This window comes from Crotalus tigris, unplaced genomic scaffold (genome assembly GCF_016545835.1).
Source record: "Crotalus tigris isolate CLP2741 ecotype Arizona unplaced genomic scaffold, ASM1654583v1 scf7180000018151.1857312, whole genome shotgun sequence".
NCBI lineage: Eukaryota > Metazoa > Chordata > Lepidosauria > Squamata > Viperidae > Crotalus > Crotalus tigris.
This window is the reverse complement of record NW_024096849.1, coordinates 1,380,564-1,396,557: the sequence shown is the minus strand read 5'-3', so window position 1 is coordinate 1,396,557 and position 15,994 is coordinate 1,380,564. Positions and strand designations below refer to the sequence as shown.

The 15,994-nt window shown below is 40.6% G+C and overlaps 1 protein-coding gene across 1 annotated transcript in view; it reads right to left on the bottom strand.

Moving 5' to 3' along the window:
• Window positions 1–9,177: 9,177 nt before the first annotated feature.
• The window catches only part of RHEB (Ras homolog, mTORC1 binding), a 31,771-nt gene continuing 24,954 nt past the window's right edge, over window positions 9,178–15,994 (bottom strand). The window contains exons 5-8 of the mRNA XM_039348403.1: window positions 14,684–14,740; window positions 14,521–14,568; window positions 11,877–11,958; window positions 9,178–9,647 (exon numbers count right to left, since the gene is read on the bottom strand). Coding sequence (XP_039204337.1) covers window positions 9,555–9,647; window positions 11,877–11,958; window positions 14,521–14,568; window positions 14,684–14,740 — 280 coding nt within the window. The 3' untranslated portion in view covers window positions 9,178–9,554. The remainder of the gene's footprint in view (window positions 9,648–11,876; window positions 11,959–14,520; window positions 14,569–14,683; window positions 14,741–15,994) is intronic.

Here is a 15,994-nt window from a genome sequence, read left to right as displayed (position 1 = left end):
ATGGGCCATGCAGATGGCCTAAGTAGATTGCCTTTAACTCAGGTAGAAGCATAAATATTCTTTCCATTCAGGAGTTGCCTGAATCTCCCCTCAATGCTAGGGACGTGGCTGCTGAAACTGCCACTGATCACACGCTTACATGTGTGCTGACATGGGTGTTGTCAGGATGGCCTGACTCGTGTCCAGATGTGACATTTCAAAGTTTTTGGCAAAGGAGACATACACTGTCTACCTTTAATGGGTGCCTTTTATGGGGTAGCAAGGTAGTCATCCCAGCCTCATTGAGGTCTAGAATCTTGATCTCTCTGCATGAGGGACATCCTGGGATAGTCAGGATGAAAGCGCTTGTGCGCAGCCATCTTTGATGGCCTGGGCTTGATAAAGCCATCGAGGCCCAGGTGCACGGGTGCCAAGTGTGCCAACAGTCTCGGCCTGAAATGCCTCAGGCCCCAGTATATAGGTGGGAAGAAACTCAAACCCCATGGTCTCGAGTGCATATAGATTATGCTGGGCCCTTTCAGGGACAATTCTTCCTGGTGTCATTGATAGCCATTCTAAGTGGCTAGAGGTTGTTCCTGTTTCCTCCACTACTACTGCCAGGACTATCCAGGTGTTGAGAAGAATTTTTGCATCCCACGGTCTTCCAGATGTTCTGGTTTCGGATAATGGCCCTCAATTTACCTCATCTGAGTTCCAGGCTTTTCTTCAGGCCAACCTGATCCACCATGCAACTTCGGCTCCTTTCCATCCATCCTCCAATGGAATGGCAGAAAGGATGGTGCGCACCACCAAAGATGCCCTCAAGAAATTGAGTTACGGTAACTGGCATCACAGGTTGGCTGACCTTCTTCTTGCACACCGCACCACACCTTGCACAACCACAGGGAAGAGCCCAACTGAACTTCGCTGGGGTCGCAGACTCATTACTAAATTGGACAGGCTGCACCCAGACCAGGTGGCTTCACAGGTGTCGCATCCATGGGCACCAAGGAGACTACAGTTGGGTGATCCGGTCTCGGCTAGGAACTACGCTCCTGGTCATCTGTGGATTCCTGCTGTCATCTGTAAGATCTCTGGACCTCTATCATACAAAGTGACCTTGGGAGATGGCCGCGTCCTGCGGTGTCACATCAATCAACTGCACTGTCGGTTGTCCCCTGTGAATTCCGCCCCTGCCTCCGCTCTTGGGGGGGAGGGGGCCCAGGAATTAAGTCACACTTCAGGTCAACTTCCTGAGACACAATCTCACTGTTCCTGGGATGTACCACAGGTCGCTAGGGATTTCCCAGGGGAGGTGCAAGGATATCCTCAGAGTTCAGCTATTGTGCTGAACAGGGAGTCATGTGTATCCGCAAGAGCTCCAAACAGGAATTCACCTGAGACGGGGTTTGCCATTGAGGCGGCTCCCGACTGACACCTTGGCCACAGGAGACTGGGAGTATTGGGGCACACCTGCAACGCAGGTCACGTCCGAGACTGGTCACAGGCTCAAGGGACTAAGTTCCCTGGAGCCATCCAGAGTAATTGGGGAATCCTTAGTCAATTCAGAGGGTTGGGGAAATTCAGCTGCTCTCACGGAGCCTGGGGAGAGCTCTGGCAATTTTGCCGGCACTCTTCACCAGGGGTCACCTGCAAAATTTGTGCGTAAAAGTCCTGGTCTAGTGAGCCTAACAGACGGGCCGGTAGGCCAGGCGCCCTTAAAAACAAGTCCTGGTCTGCCTAGCCGGGCAGGTGAGCTGACAGGCCAGGCACCGTCCCTAACCTTGCGTAGGTCACAAAGGGCTAAAGCCCCTCCTAAGCATCTAGGCGAATATGTGAGGTTCTTGTCAGTACAAGGGACTTTACAGGTTTAGGTTGAGGAGATGGGACCTTTGTGGGGTAGAAGATAGACACACGAAGTCCACATTAGAGAGTGGGTTGGTTAGCTAACTTTGTTAGTAGAAGAAGGGTGTCAGTATGTGAGCAGACTATTATTATTTTTTATTTATTTTATTATGATTGTAAAGAAATTGGAATTGTGTGCATTCTATCCAGGGGGGAGGGGTGTTGTGTCCTGGGCCTGATGAGAAACTCAGCAGGCCCAGAATTGTTGTAAATGGTCCCGGGCATTCTAAAAGCTGCCCGGGACCAGACAGAGCAGCGCCATCCTTGGGCACATGCACAAGGCGCAAAGAAAGAAGACATCTTATTGGTTCACTCTGTCCGGGGTTCAAACCCTATAAAAAGGCCTGCGTGCCTTTTGCTTTTTGCTTGGAGTTGGAGTAGGAGAATACAACATCGATTAGTTGTCACCATGAGTCTTCATCATTTGCATGCGAACAGAGAATACAACAGATATCTTTGACATAAAGCAGACACCTTGGTGGTGGGGAGAGGGGGCAAGAACAGAATTAGCTCCTTGTGCAGCCACAAGAGGTCCAGAACTAACCCCCCCCCCTTTAAGCTCCATAGAGCCTATTCTATCTATTCCCAGGTGAAGGCTGACAGTCTGGAGATTGCTATATAATAGGCAGAATAGCAAGTTTGAACTCTACAAAGGTCTGGTTGTTTGTGCCCGACAGAAACAAACTAGTAAACTAGTTCCATCCTGATTTCAGTAAACAACATTATTTAGATATTGATCCTTATTAGTTTGTAACATAAATAATTGAAAAATAGTCCTGGATATTTCCATTCCTCTTATGGAATTGTAGCAGATAAGGAATCAGTATACACAACAAACTCTTGCAGAATTGCTTCTGTGGACCTAATTATATTTTAAAGTGCTTTCCTAAATGGTTTATAATAATTCCAATCAATAGGAAAAGCATACATGATTTGTTTTGGAATCTGGTCTTTCTGTTGTCATTTAGGCCTCCAAAACAAGTTTATCTGTGACTTTAGGAGGAGGATCTGGCATGTCCATCAAGACTAATTTCTTCCCAAGAAAGCAAGATCACCATACTAGTGTATGCTGTCTTAACCGACTACCTGAAAAATAATTAGCATGCAGCTATTTGAAAGGCACAGTAGCCTTGCTTCCTTTGTCACATTGCATATTAGTTCACCAACACAAGATTGTTAATAGCCAATTGTTTTATGAATGGCCATCACTAATAAATTAGTAACAATGTAAAAATAATATATGATTTCTGCATTTTATCCGATTTACTTTTACACATCTGCTAAAACACTGACAGTTACATTGTGCACATCTATTCAACAGACTTGACTCAAACAGGATTATTTAGTAAGCACATTCCTATTTGCGATGCTAGAAATAAAGGCAAGTTAACTTCTCTTGGATTCAAAAGAGTGCTATAATAGGAGCTGACTTTCCTTCCATGCTCTAATGCTTGCAAAGGTTCTGAGCACTTCAGGGTTAATTCCCAAATAATCAGCAAATTCAGAATGAAGGTAAACTGGCTTAGCAAGTGCTATTTTGGTCCCACACATCAGTTATTAGCAGGAAGATCTCTGCTCAAAGCACTCTAGGGACATAAGCTAATTAAATCTTCACATTACCCCTGGGGATAAAACTAATGGCAATTGTCCTTTTTTCCAGAGATGGGGAAATTGAACCCTAAGAGTTAGGGAGCAGAAGACAGTTTGCAATATAGTGCCTGCTAGAATCAGGCCCATTAAATGGATTCCCAGAGTTAGAGTGCTACCAGTAATCCTTGACTTATACCCATTCATTTAGTGACCATTTGAAATTACCATGACACTGAAAAAAGTGACTGATAACCATTTTTCACACACGACTGTTTCAGAATTCCCCATGTCTTGGGATCAAAATTCAGGCACTTGGCAGTTGGCATGTTTATGACAGTTGCAGTGTCCCGGGGTCATGTGATCACCTTTTGCAACCTTCTGACAAGCAAAGTCAATGGGGAAGCCAGATTCACTTAATGACCAAATAATTCACATAACAAATGCAGTGATTCACTTAACTCTGGCAAGGAAGGTCATAAACTGGGGCAAAACTCATTTAACAACCATCTTGGTTCGCAATGGAAATGTTGGGCTGAGTTGTGGTTTTGAGGATTTCCTGTATGCTTCATTGTGGAATATATTGTCCATTGAGATGTTGCCTGGAATCAAATTCATATTCTGTTTTGAAGAGGAACTTGATTCAGTCTCTTAGCCATTAAGAGAAGCAGAGATTTTCTACGATCAAGTCTTCAGGTCCTTTGCTATAATAGCAGGAAGCATTCCATTCAAATTGTCCTCAATTTGTGTTGCGAACATTTGATGTTGCAACGGTGCTGAAAAAGTAGACTTATGACTGACCCGCACACTTATTACCATCACAGCATCTCCATAGTTACATGATAAAAATTCAGGCCTTTGGCAACCAGCATGGATTTATGATGATTGCAGTATCCTGGGGTCATGTGAGTGTTATTTGCAACCTTTCCAATCAGCTTCTGACAGTAGAAGCTGGACCCTTTAATAACCGTGTGCTTTACTTAACAATCACTGATTTGCTTAACCATAGCAAAAAGGTTGTAAAATCAGGTATGACTCAGCAACCATCTTGCTTAGTAATAGAAGTTTAAGTCCCAATTGTGGCTCTGTTGTGGATTACTTATGTCAGAAGTAAGTCTTCATCCTGGTTCATCCAAGCCAGGGATAAATAAGCAACATGGTGACTGCTTTGGGAAGAAGGTTACAGTTTATTGAAGAAGCAGAAAGATGGTCCTTGCAAGAAAGAGTTGAGCACATGGGCAGTAGGAATAGTTTGGAATTGTTTGGAATAGTTTCCTGTTCCTGTGGCATGAACCTTGAAGCTGTTTCTGAGTGTTTTTCTAGGCCTTGATATCTGTGGTTTAATCCTATTATATATCCTGCTTCCCAGATGATGGGGCTAATGACTCCTAGAGTTTGGGTGGGGCGTGCAGATCTTCTCTTTGTCTTCTTGAGTGCTCTGGCTTCAACTTTCTGATGGGTTTACATCTGCATTTGTATGGGGCTAGCTCTTGCTTGGGACAGATAGATTTGGGGCCAGGTTTGGTTTTAAAAAATCCTTTTGAGGAAAAATATATTTTTCTGCCCTTTTAATATTTCCTTCTCTGGGCTAACTTCCCTCACTTGTATTGCACTCAAGCTATTTGGAGAAGCACATGCTAATCCCTTCTTTGTTAAGAACAAATTGTATTATCAAATTTTGCTATAGTTCCAAAATAATCTTAACCTAAAATACTGGTTCAGATTTGCCCATTTCTAAGCCTTATGGTCCAGAATCTGTAATGTCCTAATTTCTTCTTGGAGCAAAATTAAATGGCAGTATGTAGAAATAAATTCCTGCTCTTTCCAATTAGCAAAGATTCACCCCAAAAATATTTTACAGCCATGAGACAAAAGCAAGACGCATCATCAAGGAAAGTGATTTGGATTTTCTGCCTAACTGCAACTTTACATGGCTGAATTGTATTATAATACTACATGTGGGATCTATTAAGTGAGCAAAGATCACAATGGCTAACATGTAAAATACCTGGCAATTTAAAACAATTATTCTGCAGTCTGTTTCCATTAACTCTTGTCAGGATGAAAAGCATCAGCTTAAATGCATCTACAGTGGTTGTGGTCAATTGACTTACTCTCACACACAACAGTCTGCTGTAGCAGGATAAGCTATACAGGAAAGTTTGTCATGCCATTTTCAGAGTAGACCTTATTTCAGAGAGCAAAGGGTCTGCAAAGTGAAAATGATCTTCACAAGAATATGAAACCCCAAAGGAAAAAAACAATGTGTCTCCCAAGAAGTTAAAAAAGCAAATACACATGTAATGCCAAATTAGAATATAATCACCAAAGAATTAATGATTTGCCCACACAGTGAGAGCCAGTCATTAAGGACATATCCAGGGTGGGGGTGGATCAAGATGGCAGTAGCAATTTTGCAATTGAAGATCTGTCCCATTTTTTGGATTACATGTAGCTGAGTCTTCAATTGTGTGATTGCACTCATCTTCTGGAGTGTTATTCCCCCCCCCCCTCCTGCTTATGAAAGTTCCTTGCCAGCTGAAATGATTTTTGACACCTGAAGCACTTGCTCACTGTCACCCATGCCTTAATCACCTTCCATTTGGATTGCTACAATGCATTCTCCATGGAAGTGTCATTGAAGACGATTTGATAGCTTCAACTGGTGCAGAATGTAGTAGCATGTGCAGTTTTGGGAGCCAAGTAATACCACTGCTGTGTCAGCTGCACTGATTCCCAGTTGCTTTCCTCAAGCTGCTTGATTATTGCCTGTAAAGGCACAGGGCCTGATTATTTGCAGGACTACTTTTCCCTGAAGGTATCTACCTGTCCTACTAGGTTAGATAAGGTGGTGGTGGCACTTCAGGACCTCTCTCTTAAATGTGGGTACCTGGTGGAATTTTAGAAATATGTCTTCCCAGCCCTTTGAGACAATCTCTCACCTGAGATCTGAGGGAATCCCACCTTTTAAACCTTCCAGAGGACTGTGAGATCTGTCTCTTCCCCCAAGCACCCCAGATGGGCTAGGATGAGGCTTTTGCTGGGAGGCTGCTTGATCTTGTATCTGGGAGAAGGGAGCTTTTCTTTTAGCTAATTTTTATGGATTGTTGTGAGCTTCCCAAATTCACTGTATGAGAGAGGTAACCATGTAAGTCTGTAAATCAATCAATCAATCAATCAAAATCTTTCAGATTTTTTAAGTCACCACAATACAAAAATGAAATTGAGGACCTGGAAAGTGTGCAGAGAAGAGCAACCAAGATAATAAAGAGTCTGTAGACTAAATTGTACAATGAACTGCAGAGAAAGCTAGTGTGTCTAGCCCAGGGGTAGGCCACCTTGGCTCTTTTATGACTTGTGGACTTCAACTCCCAGAATTCCTGAGCCAACCTGGCTCAGCTTGGAAACTCTCCCTTTCCCCTCAACATGGCTGGCTCAGGAATTCTGGGAGTTGAAGTCCACCAGTCATAAAAGAGCCAACGTTGCCTACTCCTGGCCTAGCCTATACAAGAGAAGGACTAAGGGTGATATGATAGCTGTCTTCTAGTACCTCAGGGGCTGTCACTGACAATAGGGGATTGATTTATTCTCCAGGGCACCAGGAAGCAGGACAAAAAGTCATGGGTGTAAGCTTGTCAATGGGACATACATACAAGGAAGGAGAAAATTTCTGACAGTGAGAACAATTAATCAGTAGAATATCTTCAAGAAAAGATTAGACAGTCATTTGTCCAGGATGCAATAAGGCAGTGGTTCTCAACCTTCCTAATGCCACGACCCTCTAATACAGTTCATGTTGTGGTGACCCCCAACCATAAAATTATTTTCGTTGCTACTTCATAACTGTAATTTTGCTACTATTATGAATTGTAATGTAAATATCTGATATGCAGGATACAAGTAGTCCTTGACTTATAACAGTTTGCTTAGTGCAGTGGTTCTCAACCTTTTTAATGACACGACCCCCAACCGGTTGTAAGTCAAGGACTACTCAACCGGTCATAAGTCGAGGACTACTCAACTGGTGCAGCACCGTTTGCAGACTGGTACTTTTGGCAGGCTCAGCAGGGCAGAGACAGCCTGGACAATTCCTTTTGGCTTTTGAAAGCCAATAGAATTAGACTCTATTCAAGAGAGTCTATTCTATTGGCTTTCAAAAGCCAATAGAATAAAAGGGAGTAGCACAGCTAAGGAAAAGGGGGGAAAAAATGGCGGACTGCGTTGTTTGGCGACCCCCGTGAAATGGTCGTTCGACCCCAAATGGGGTCCTGACCCACAGGTTGAGAATCACTGGCTTAGTGACTGTTCAAAGTTATAACGGCACTGAAAAAAGTGACTTATGACCATTTTTCACACTTAATGACCGTTGCAGCATCCCCAAGGGTCATGTGATTTACATTTCGATGCTTGGCAACTGATTCATATTTATGATGGTCACATTGTTCCAGGGTCATGTGATCACCTTTTGCAACCTTCTGACAAGCAACATTAATGGGGGAAACCAGATTCACTTAACAACCATGTTACTAATTTAATCTCTCCCTTTCTTTCTTTCTCTCTCCCTGTCTCCCTTTTTCTCTCTCCCTCGCCCCATTTCTCTCTCCTTTTTTCTCCTCTTCTCTCTCCCTCTCCCTCCCTCTCCCTCTATTTCTCTCCTTCCCTCTTCCTTTCTCCCTCTCCTTATACTTGAGTGGAAGACTTTTTCTTTTACAGACGGGGTGGGTTGGCAGACAAGTACTCAAAAAAAAAAAAAAAAAAAAAAAAGTGCAAATAGGCGCCCAGTAGCTAGCTTGAAGTTTGAACCACCGGCTTCTAGGAGGAGCAAAAGACATCCAGCACTGCAACCAGGCACCCTGGACTGGCCATTCCAGGGCTTCCTGCACTGGCTGACTTAGTTGTCTGCAACCTCCTGTTGTCGCTTGGAGGGGGGGAAAGGGACACGAGCGGGAGAGATTCCTTCTTTCTCATCCGAGGAGGGAAGTTATGTTGGACCGTCAACTCTGTGTTGAGCCCCGTGGGCTCGACATTTGCAGGCAGGCGGGAACCAGCCCGAGCCGCCACCTCCCCATCGCCCTCCACGCCGGCCGGCTCTGTTGCCAGACCTCCCAGCTGACAAGCGCACATTCAGGGGGTCACCAGCTGATGGGCGCAGATCGGCATCACGGCGGCCTCCCACTTCTTCGGCTGGAGCAATTGCCAGGGCTTGCATGGGGACGCATTGGGGATGCCAGTGGTTCCGTGCCACGGAGGCTTGAGGTGCGGGACGCGGAGCAGTGTGGTGCCATAGGAGACGGCAGGACAGGGGGGAGGGGTTACCTGCATCCTGCCACTGAACTCTGGAAGCCTGCCTGAATGAAGAATTTTAGGGGGAGTTGAAAGCAAGTCAGGTTCCTAAGACCATCGATATGTGTTTTCCGATGGTCTTAGGCGACTGTAAAAGGGTCGTTTGACCCCCAAAGGGGTCGCGACCCATAGGTTGAGAACTGCTGCAATAAGGTCTCCTGCCTTGGATAGGGAGTTGGATTAGAAGATCTTCAAAGTCCCTTCCTGACCTATGATTCTAAGTTATCTCTGAGAATTTTCTTTGACATATACCATCAGAGTTCAGAAATGCCATACTGAATTGTATTATCAGGGAAACTGAAGAAAAGCATTGTTAATATGCAAAGAATTGGAATCCTGAAAGAACCTCCACAAAGGGCAAACCTAATTTGCAGTATTTTATTTACAAGTATACATTGAACACAAAGAAACACTGATATTTAAGCCTAGTTAGTAGTGTAACAATATGCTTCATCTGGATGATTATTCTAATCCAATTACATTTAAAAATTAATGCCAATAAAATCTTGGTCATAATATTAAGAAATATATAAATTGAAAATATGATTGCTTAAAATTTGAAAATGAAAATGAAGCCTTTCTGAGTCAGACTTTAACATAATCAGAAGGGAAAAGTCTCAAATTGAGTGTATATAGTTCAAGTTAACAGAATAGAAAGCGTAGTTTCACTGTGAGGGGAACAGACAGTTTGCTTCTTTAGAGAGAAGACATATCCCCACTTTACAGCCTCCAGTGTGCAGTCACATCATTGAGCAGGATGATTTCCCTTGTGAAGATGCACCATCAATCTTCTCTGCTTCCAAAATTATCCTCCGGAAAACATCCACAGCAGTCTGAAAGAAGAAAACAGAAAGAGATCCTCTAAGAATCCAAAGCACCTTGTGCAGAGTTCCTCCTTTTATGTTAGAACTACAGTATGAGTAATACCCAATGCCAGTTTGGTCTAGTTGTTAAGGGGGTGCATTAGGTTCTTTGAAAGCCACAGAGACCATGGAGGTTCTGGCAGCAAATTTAGAGAAATGTAATCTTAGCCTATCTAGAAATCATCAAGTTGAGGGAAGCTACAGTAAGGAATACACAGGAAGAACAACCTAGGAACTACAGATTTTCTACCAATACTGGCCTTCCATAGCCTGATTAAAATAAACTGCCTCTTACCATGCCATTGATTTTCAGTAGCATTTTTGCCTCCATTGTTTTTAAAACACACATTGAAATGTATTTAAAAGGTTGGACTGAAGAAGAAATAACTACCCAGAAAATGCACTAGGGGACAATATTGGTTTCAGTAATTAGAGTAGCCCAAGATTTTGGTGAGAAACAATCTCTCAACATTTTTGACTTAACCCAATAGCAAATTCAATGCCTGCCTCTTGATATTGTAATAATTATTTGTCAACAAGGTGTAATTTTGAATTGGGCTTCCTTCCTAATTTGTTCCATGGATTCAAATGATCCCTTGGACATCTTAAAAATGTAATATGACAAATAATTGAACTTTTTCATTTATGGCCAGATGTGCATATGGTCTCATGTAACATTTTAAAATCTAAAATCAATTGAATATATTCACCATATCAGTGCATTCTCTCTATATATAAATGGTCCATAAGAAGTTAATAAATTTATTTCTCCTGAACATTTCTTTAGCACAATCCCAAACTGTATTAACAATTAATCAACATTTTTTCTACATAGATTTCAAATCTGCAAGTGTTTCTCTTTAGGAAAAAAACCTCTAGGAATATTGTTTCGGCAAAAATAATTTATTATTATTATTTAATCAGGAGTTTAGAAACAAGGAAAATCTATTTTCATCTTAATAGATAAGCAGTAGTTTGTGATTTGTTGAGCATGTTATAAATTACTATTGCTGGATTCAATATAATTATTAATCCAGGTTCAAACCCCATGACATAAGGCTGCATAGGATTGAGTGAAAAACTAGTAATATCCTTTTCAGTTTACTTCAAAATGGAATGATCTATGCTTGTTGGAGAATTCTGGGAGTTGAAGTCCACAAGACTTAAAGATGCCAAGGTGTAAGCACCCTTGAATTAGTATTCCACTTCATGATAGCTTTTCATCTCACACTCTAACTTAAACTTCCTTGATGTGCCACGGAAAATAGTGATTCTTACCTTATCTCCTCTTACATTTTACAAAATTTAGGCAATTGGAATCAAGTGGCTGTATTCAGTTTCTGATGTCTGTTATTTCACAATAACCTCACTGGCTGAAATGGGTAACATATGGTGATTTGTGACAGAAAGTCAAGTAAATGGCAGTCTTGAATTTTCCCTCTTTAAAAAGGGGTCATTAGTAGGTTGTAGGAAAACTGATTTAGAGAATTCATCTCCCATTTTCCAACATATCTACTTTGATTAACCAGCAGATCCAACTAGAGAAATAATGGAAGAAGAGAGCAAGCTCTGAAATGAATTTAAAAAGAAAAAGAAAGTCAGAGGGAAGGAGAGAGGAATCCCAAATGCTGGGACAAATTTTTTGTTTAAGCCTGTTTAGAATATGTTTCCTTTCTCAGGTACTGTAAAAATAAAAGCAACACAGAAGAAAGGTCTAAAATGAATTACAAAACACATATTATCAAATTTCTAAAATGGATGATTCCCTGTATCTTGTTTCAGTTAAATGTCTAATTGGAATAGCATCAAGTTATGAATGCAACCAAATATGTGTCTATATGACCAAGTAAGAATGTTGCTACAATAGAAACAGCATTTAACTACATGGGATATACTTTTAAAATGTGTGGCATATATTCACTTTTAATATAAATGAAAATAGAAGCAAAACGACCCCACAAAAATGAAATAAAGCACAAATTGTTTTACCTTCTGCACATCCACAAACTAACTGACTGGATTGCTGCACAAAGTTGTATGAGGTTGAAAGCTGCTTTATTGCTGTTATCCAGAGTTGTTGAGAATTGCGTGACATACAAGTTTTAATAATAATTATTATAATATTTTTACAGGCTCTTGAGATTGTTCCATCTCTCTTACTCAATTTCAAAAATGGGATTTGAATATATATTTTGTTACCTGGTTTTCTTTAGCAGAAGATTCCAGAAAAGCTGCATTCCATGATTCTGCTAAAGCTTTCCCTTCTTCATAGCTGATCACCCTGGAGCAGAGATTGGAAAAAGCAATTTGTTGTGAGGGACTCATGATAGGGAGAAGACCCATCCGCTCATCCTGAAGTTCAATGGTAGTTTGGGCCTGGAGTCCTGGTGTGATATTTTTGTAGCCTTGTCAGAAGATCGCAAATGATGATCACATGACCCTGGGATACCGCAACTGTCATAAATATGAGCCAGTTCCCAAGCGTCTGAATTTTGACCATGTGACCGTGGTCAACACTGCATGGGAAAAAAATCTGTAGTCCTTTTCATTACAGGGTTATGCAACCCGCATATTGCTGAGAAGGAATACACACACACACACACACACACACACACAAGGAAAGGGATATTCAGATAATAGAGTGACATTATACGTTCACAAATGATCACAACTGTTTGGTAGCAACAATTTAGGCACCATCTCCAATTGCACATTACAACAGCTTCACAAGTAATTTGCTGTGTGTTATTTTTGGAATAGTAAATTGGACCCATTAGAGAAATGCCATACACTTTGCAGAGTGCTGTACTGACCAGTTCAGAAAGGGTCATTCTTTGGGAATCTTTCTTCTAAAAGAATATTAAAAATGTGAAGTAACAACAGAAGAATTTGTTATCATAATTAGCAGTTCTGGCTGAAGCATTAAATATATATTTTATTTATTAAATAAATTTATACAAGTAGTTCTTGACTTAGTAAGTTAGAATGGCACTGAAAAAAGTGACTTAGACATTTTCACATTTACAACTGTTTCAACATCCCCATGGTCATATGATCAAAATTCAGATATTTGGCAACTGATTCATATTTACGACAGTTGCAATGTCCCAGGGTGATGTGATCAACTTTTGTGACCTTCTGACAAGCAAAATCAATAGGAGAAGCCAAATTCACTTCACAACTCGGTTGCTAACTTAATTGCAATGATTCACTTAACTATGGCAAGAAAGGTCATAAAATGAGGCAAATGTCTGTTAACAATTTTCTCACTCAGCAATGGCAATTTTTAGCTCAGTTGTGATTGTAAGTCAACTACAATTATATAGCCACCCAATTCACACAGATATTGGGCAAATAACAACATTTAAAAAATGCACCATGTAATCAAAATCCATTAAAAATATCTATATTCACCTCCTTTGGTACAAAAACACAATCAAATCAGTTATTTGATTGTTTCTGTCTCCATTTGGGGTCCCAAGCCTGCTGACAAGACCAGGTTTTAGAGCATTTTGGAAAAACAATGGGGTGTGGGCTAACCATACTTTGGGGGGGGGATTATGTTCCATAGAGAAGGGGCCAACACTGAGAAGACCCTTTTTGTGATCCCGTCAGATATACATCCCTAATTGATCGGATCCATAACAAGCTTTGTCTCCCCATCCTGTAGGTGGATGTAATAGGGGAGAGAAAGTCCTTCAACTAGCCCAGCCCCAAGCCGCACACAAGCAAATATAAATATCTCTGACCCTAAACAACTTTTCCAGCTATCACAATTTTTCTTGGACAATCACTGTTATGGAACCCAACAAGTCAAGTGCAAGAAATTATGGGGGTTGTATCCCAATGCATTTGGGGAATGTCAGGTTAGAGAAAGCAGTTGAGACAGGGGGAAACCTCTGCAGCTTTACTGCCACAACACACAATGAAGAAACACTACATGTTGTCAATGATAGCCATATTATTCAGGTTATTGCAAGCATCTTGAAAAGCAGCAGTACTGCTAGATGTAGCAGTGGCAACAATGACCCTGGTATCTAAGAATAACCTGAATAAGCAGCAAGGGATGTAAATAACATTTTCAAGAATAATTGTAATGCATGAAATGATGTGCCATGGAAAACCTCAAGTTCGATAAAACAAGCAAAGAGAAGCAAAAGGTAATAAAACACTGCCAAAAGAGAGAAAACAAAACTTTATTAGAGCAATCTGTCTGACAAATACAGCTGCCAATGAACTACTAACCCAGATCTATCTCTGATTAAGCCTTACTGCAATGAAAAATATTCTTCATTTTCACAATTGCACATTTTCATCTACTTGCCCCACAAAGAGTGAGTGTGTGGGCACGCACAAACTTGAGTTCCACATGGACTCATTGTAGAACTAGAAAGCAAGTCAAGAATTTAGGTAACATTAGATTTCCTTCATATCCTGTGAAGATCACTGGGTGAACCTGAACCTCTTATGTGGTCTTAACCTAACCAGCTACATAGGGAGCCTGTGAGATTGAACCTGAATAACCCTAAGACCCTTGGAAAAAGTGATAAATGTAGGATAAATATAGCATGTCCTTGGCGGCCCGGCCGTCAGCTAAATAGGTCATTGACTGGCCAATGATCCAAGCTTAGTTGGGTTTTTACAAGCATAGACAAATAAAGGCCAGGAAAAAGAATCAGCTGAAAACTTTGTCTCCAAGATAATACATTGGAGGAGAAAAATATTTCATGGAATGGGATTGCCCTGGCTGTATGAAGACCCCTAAATACTGCTATTAAACTTAAAATAAAGTTTAACATGATTGCAGCAGAACCTTCCTTGTTTAAAAGGAAATATTCAATACCGTTCCATATGCAGGTCTTTCTTATTCCCAACCAGCATAATGGGAATCCTGTGGGAAAAAAAACATACAACTCATTTCAGAATTGAATCGAATGCATAAGTAAAACAACTGCAAAATTTTAAAAAATGAAACATGGAATGAAAATGACTGTGTTGGTACTTACTGGACTTTTCCCACCATGTCCAGTAATTTGCCATGGATAACTTTAATCACTTCAAAACTGCAAAATAAAAGGATGACATTATATCTGACAATCAAAGTTACACTTGTAACATTTCTACCCAGTCTACAAATAGTTTTAAATAGATCAAATGACTTTATTAAATTCTTAGAGTGTCTTTTTGCCTAGAAATAAATGTGAAAAATAAGGATGATATTTCTGTAAATAATATTCTGTCTTTCCAGAGAGCCAACTGAAACCTTCCAGGGAGATTGGGTCATTTCTGGCAGTGGGTTTTCTGGAGCAGAAAGAGATTTGGTGACCTGGAGCTCCAGTGTCAAGCCAGACCTGGAAAAAATTAGTCCAACATAATCAGTGAAAACTTGAGAATGGTAACGTTCACATATAGGTACATTTTGAAATGGTTAATTAGTCTTTAGCCCAACTTATCCATGACAAGAAATGTTAATCGGGCTGTATTTGAATTTGAGTTTTTAAAAAATGGTAAAATCTCATAACAATTAAATAGAATCATTGCACATTCAAAATAAGGGGGCTATTTTACATTAACATTATTAAAATTTATACATTGCCCTACTCCCAGAAAGTCTGAGTTTACAAATTGTTAAAAACATTAATAACATTAAAAATCAAAACAATACAAGTAAACATAAAAACAAAGAAATAAAATGCCAAGAAAGGAAACCCAGATGGGAACAAAGGAAAGGCAGAAAAGGGTAATAATACCACAATGCAGGACAAATATTTCAGGCTAAGTAAGTAAAACCTGTATATTCATCTTATAATCATTCATTTAATAACTGTTCAAAGTTAGACAGTGCTAAAAAAGTGTCTTAGTATCAGTTCTTGTACTTAACAGGTGTTGTAGCATCCTCATTGTCATGTGATCAAAATTCAGACAACTGGCATGTATTTATGATGGTTGTAGAGTCCTAGGGTCATGTGATCCCCATTTGTGACTTTCTAGCTGGCTTCTGACAAGCCAAGTCAGTGGAGGCAGTTTCACATAACAGCTATATGATTCACTTAGTGACCATAGTGATTCACTTAACAACTGTGGCAAAAAAGTTATAAAATTTGGTGCAGCTCATTTAACAACTCTGTTGACTAGAGATGGAAATTCTGGTCTCAATTGTGATCATAAGTTGTACTGTGTAAATGGGATTAAGAAACATGACACTTATGGATGCTATGAAATAAAAGGAAATAGTCAAATATTACAGGAACCAGGATCTATCACATAATCCCATGAGATTTCATTTTAATTCAAAAATGTTAAAAAGCTATACATAT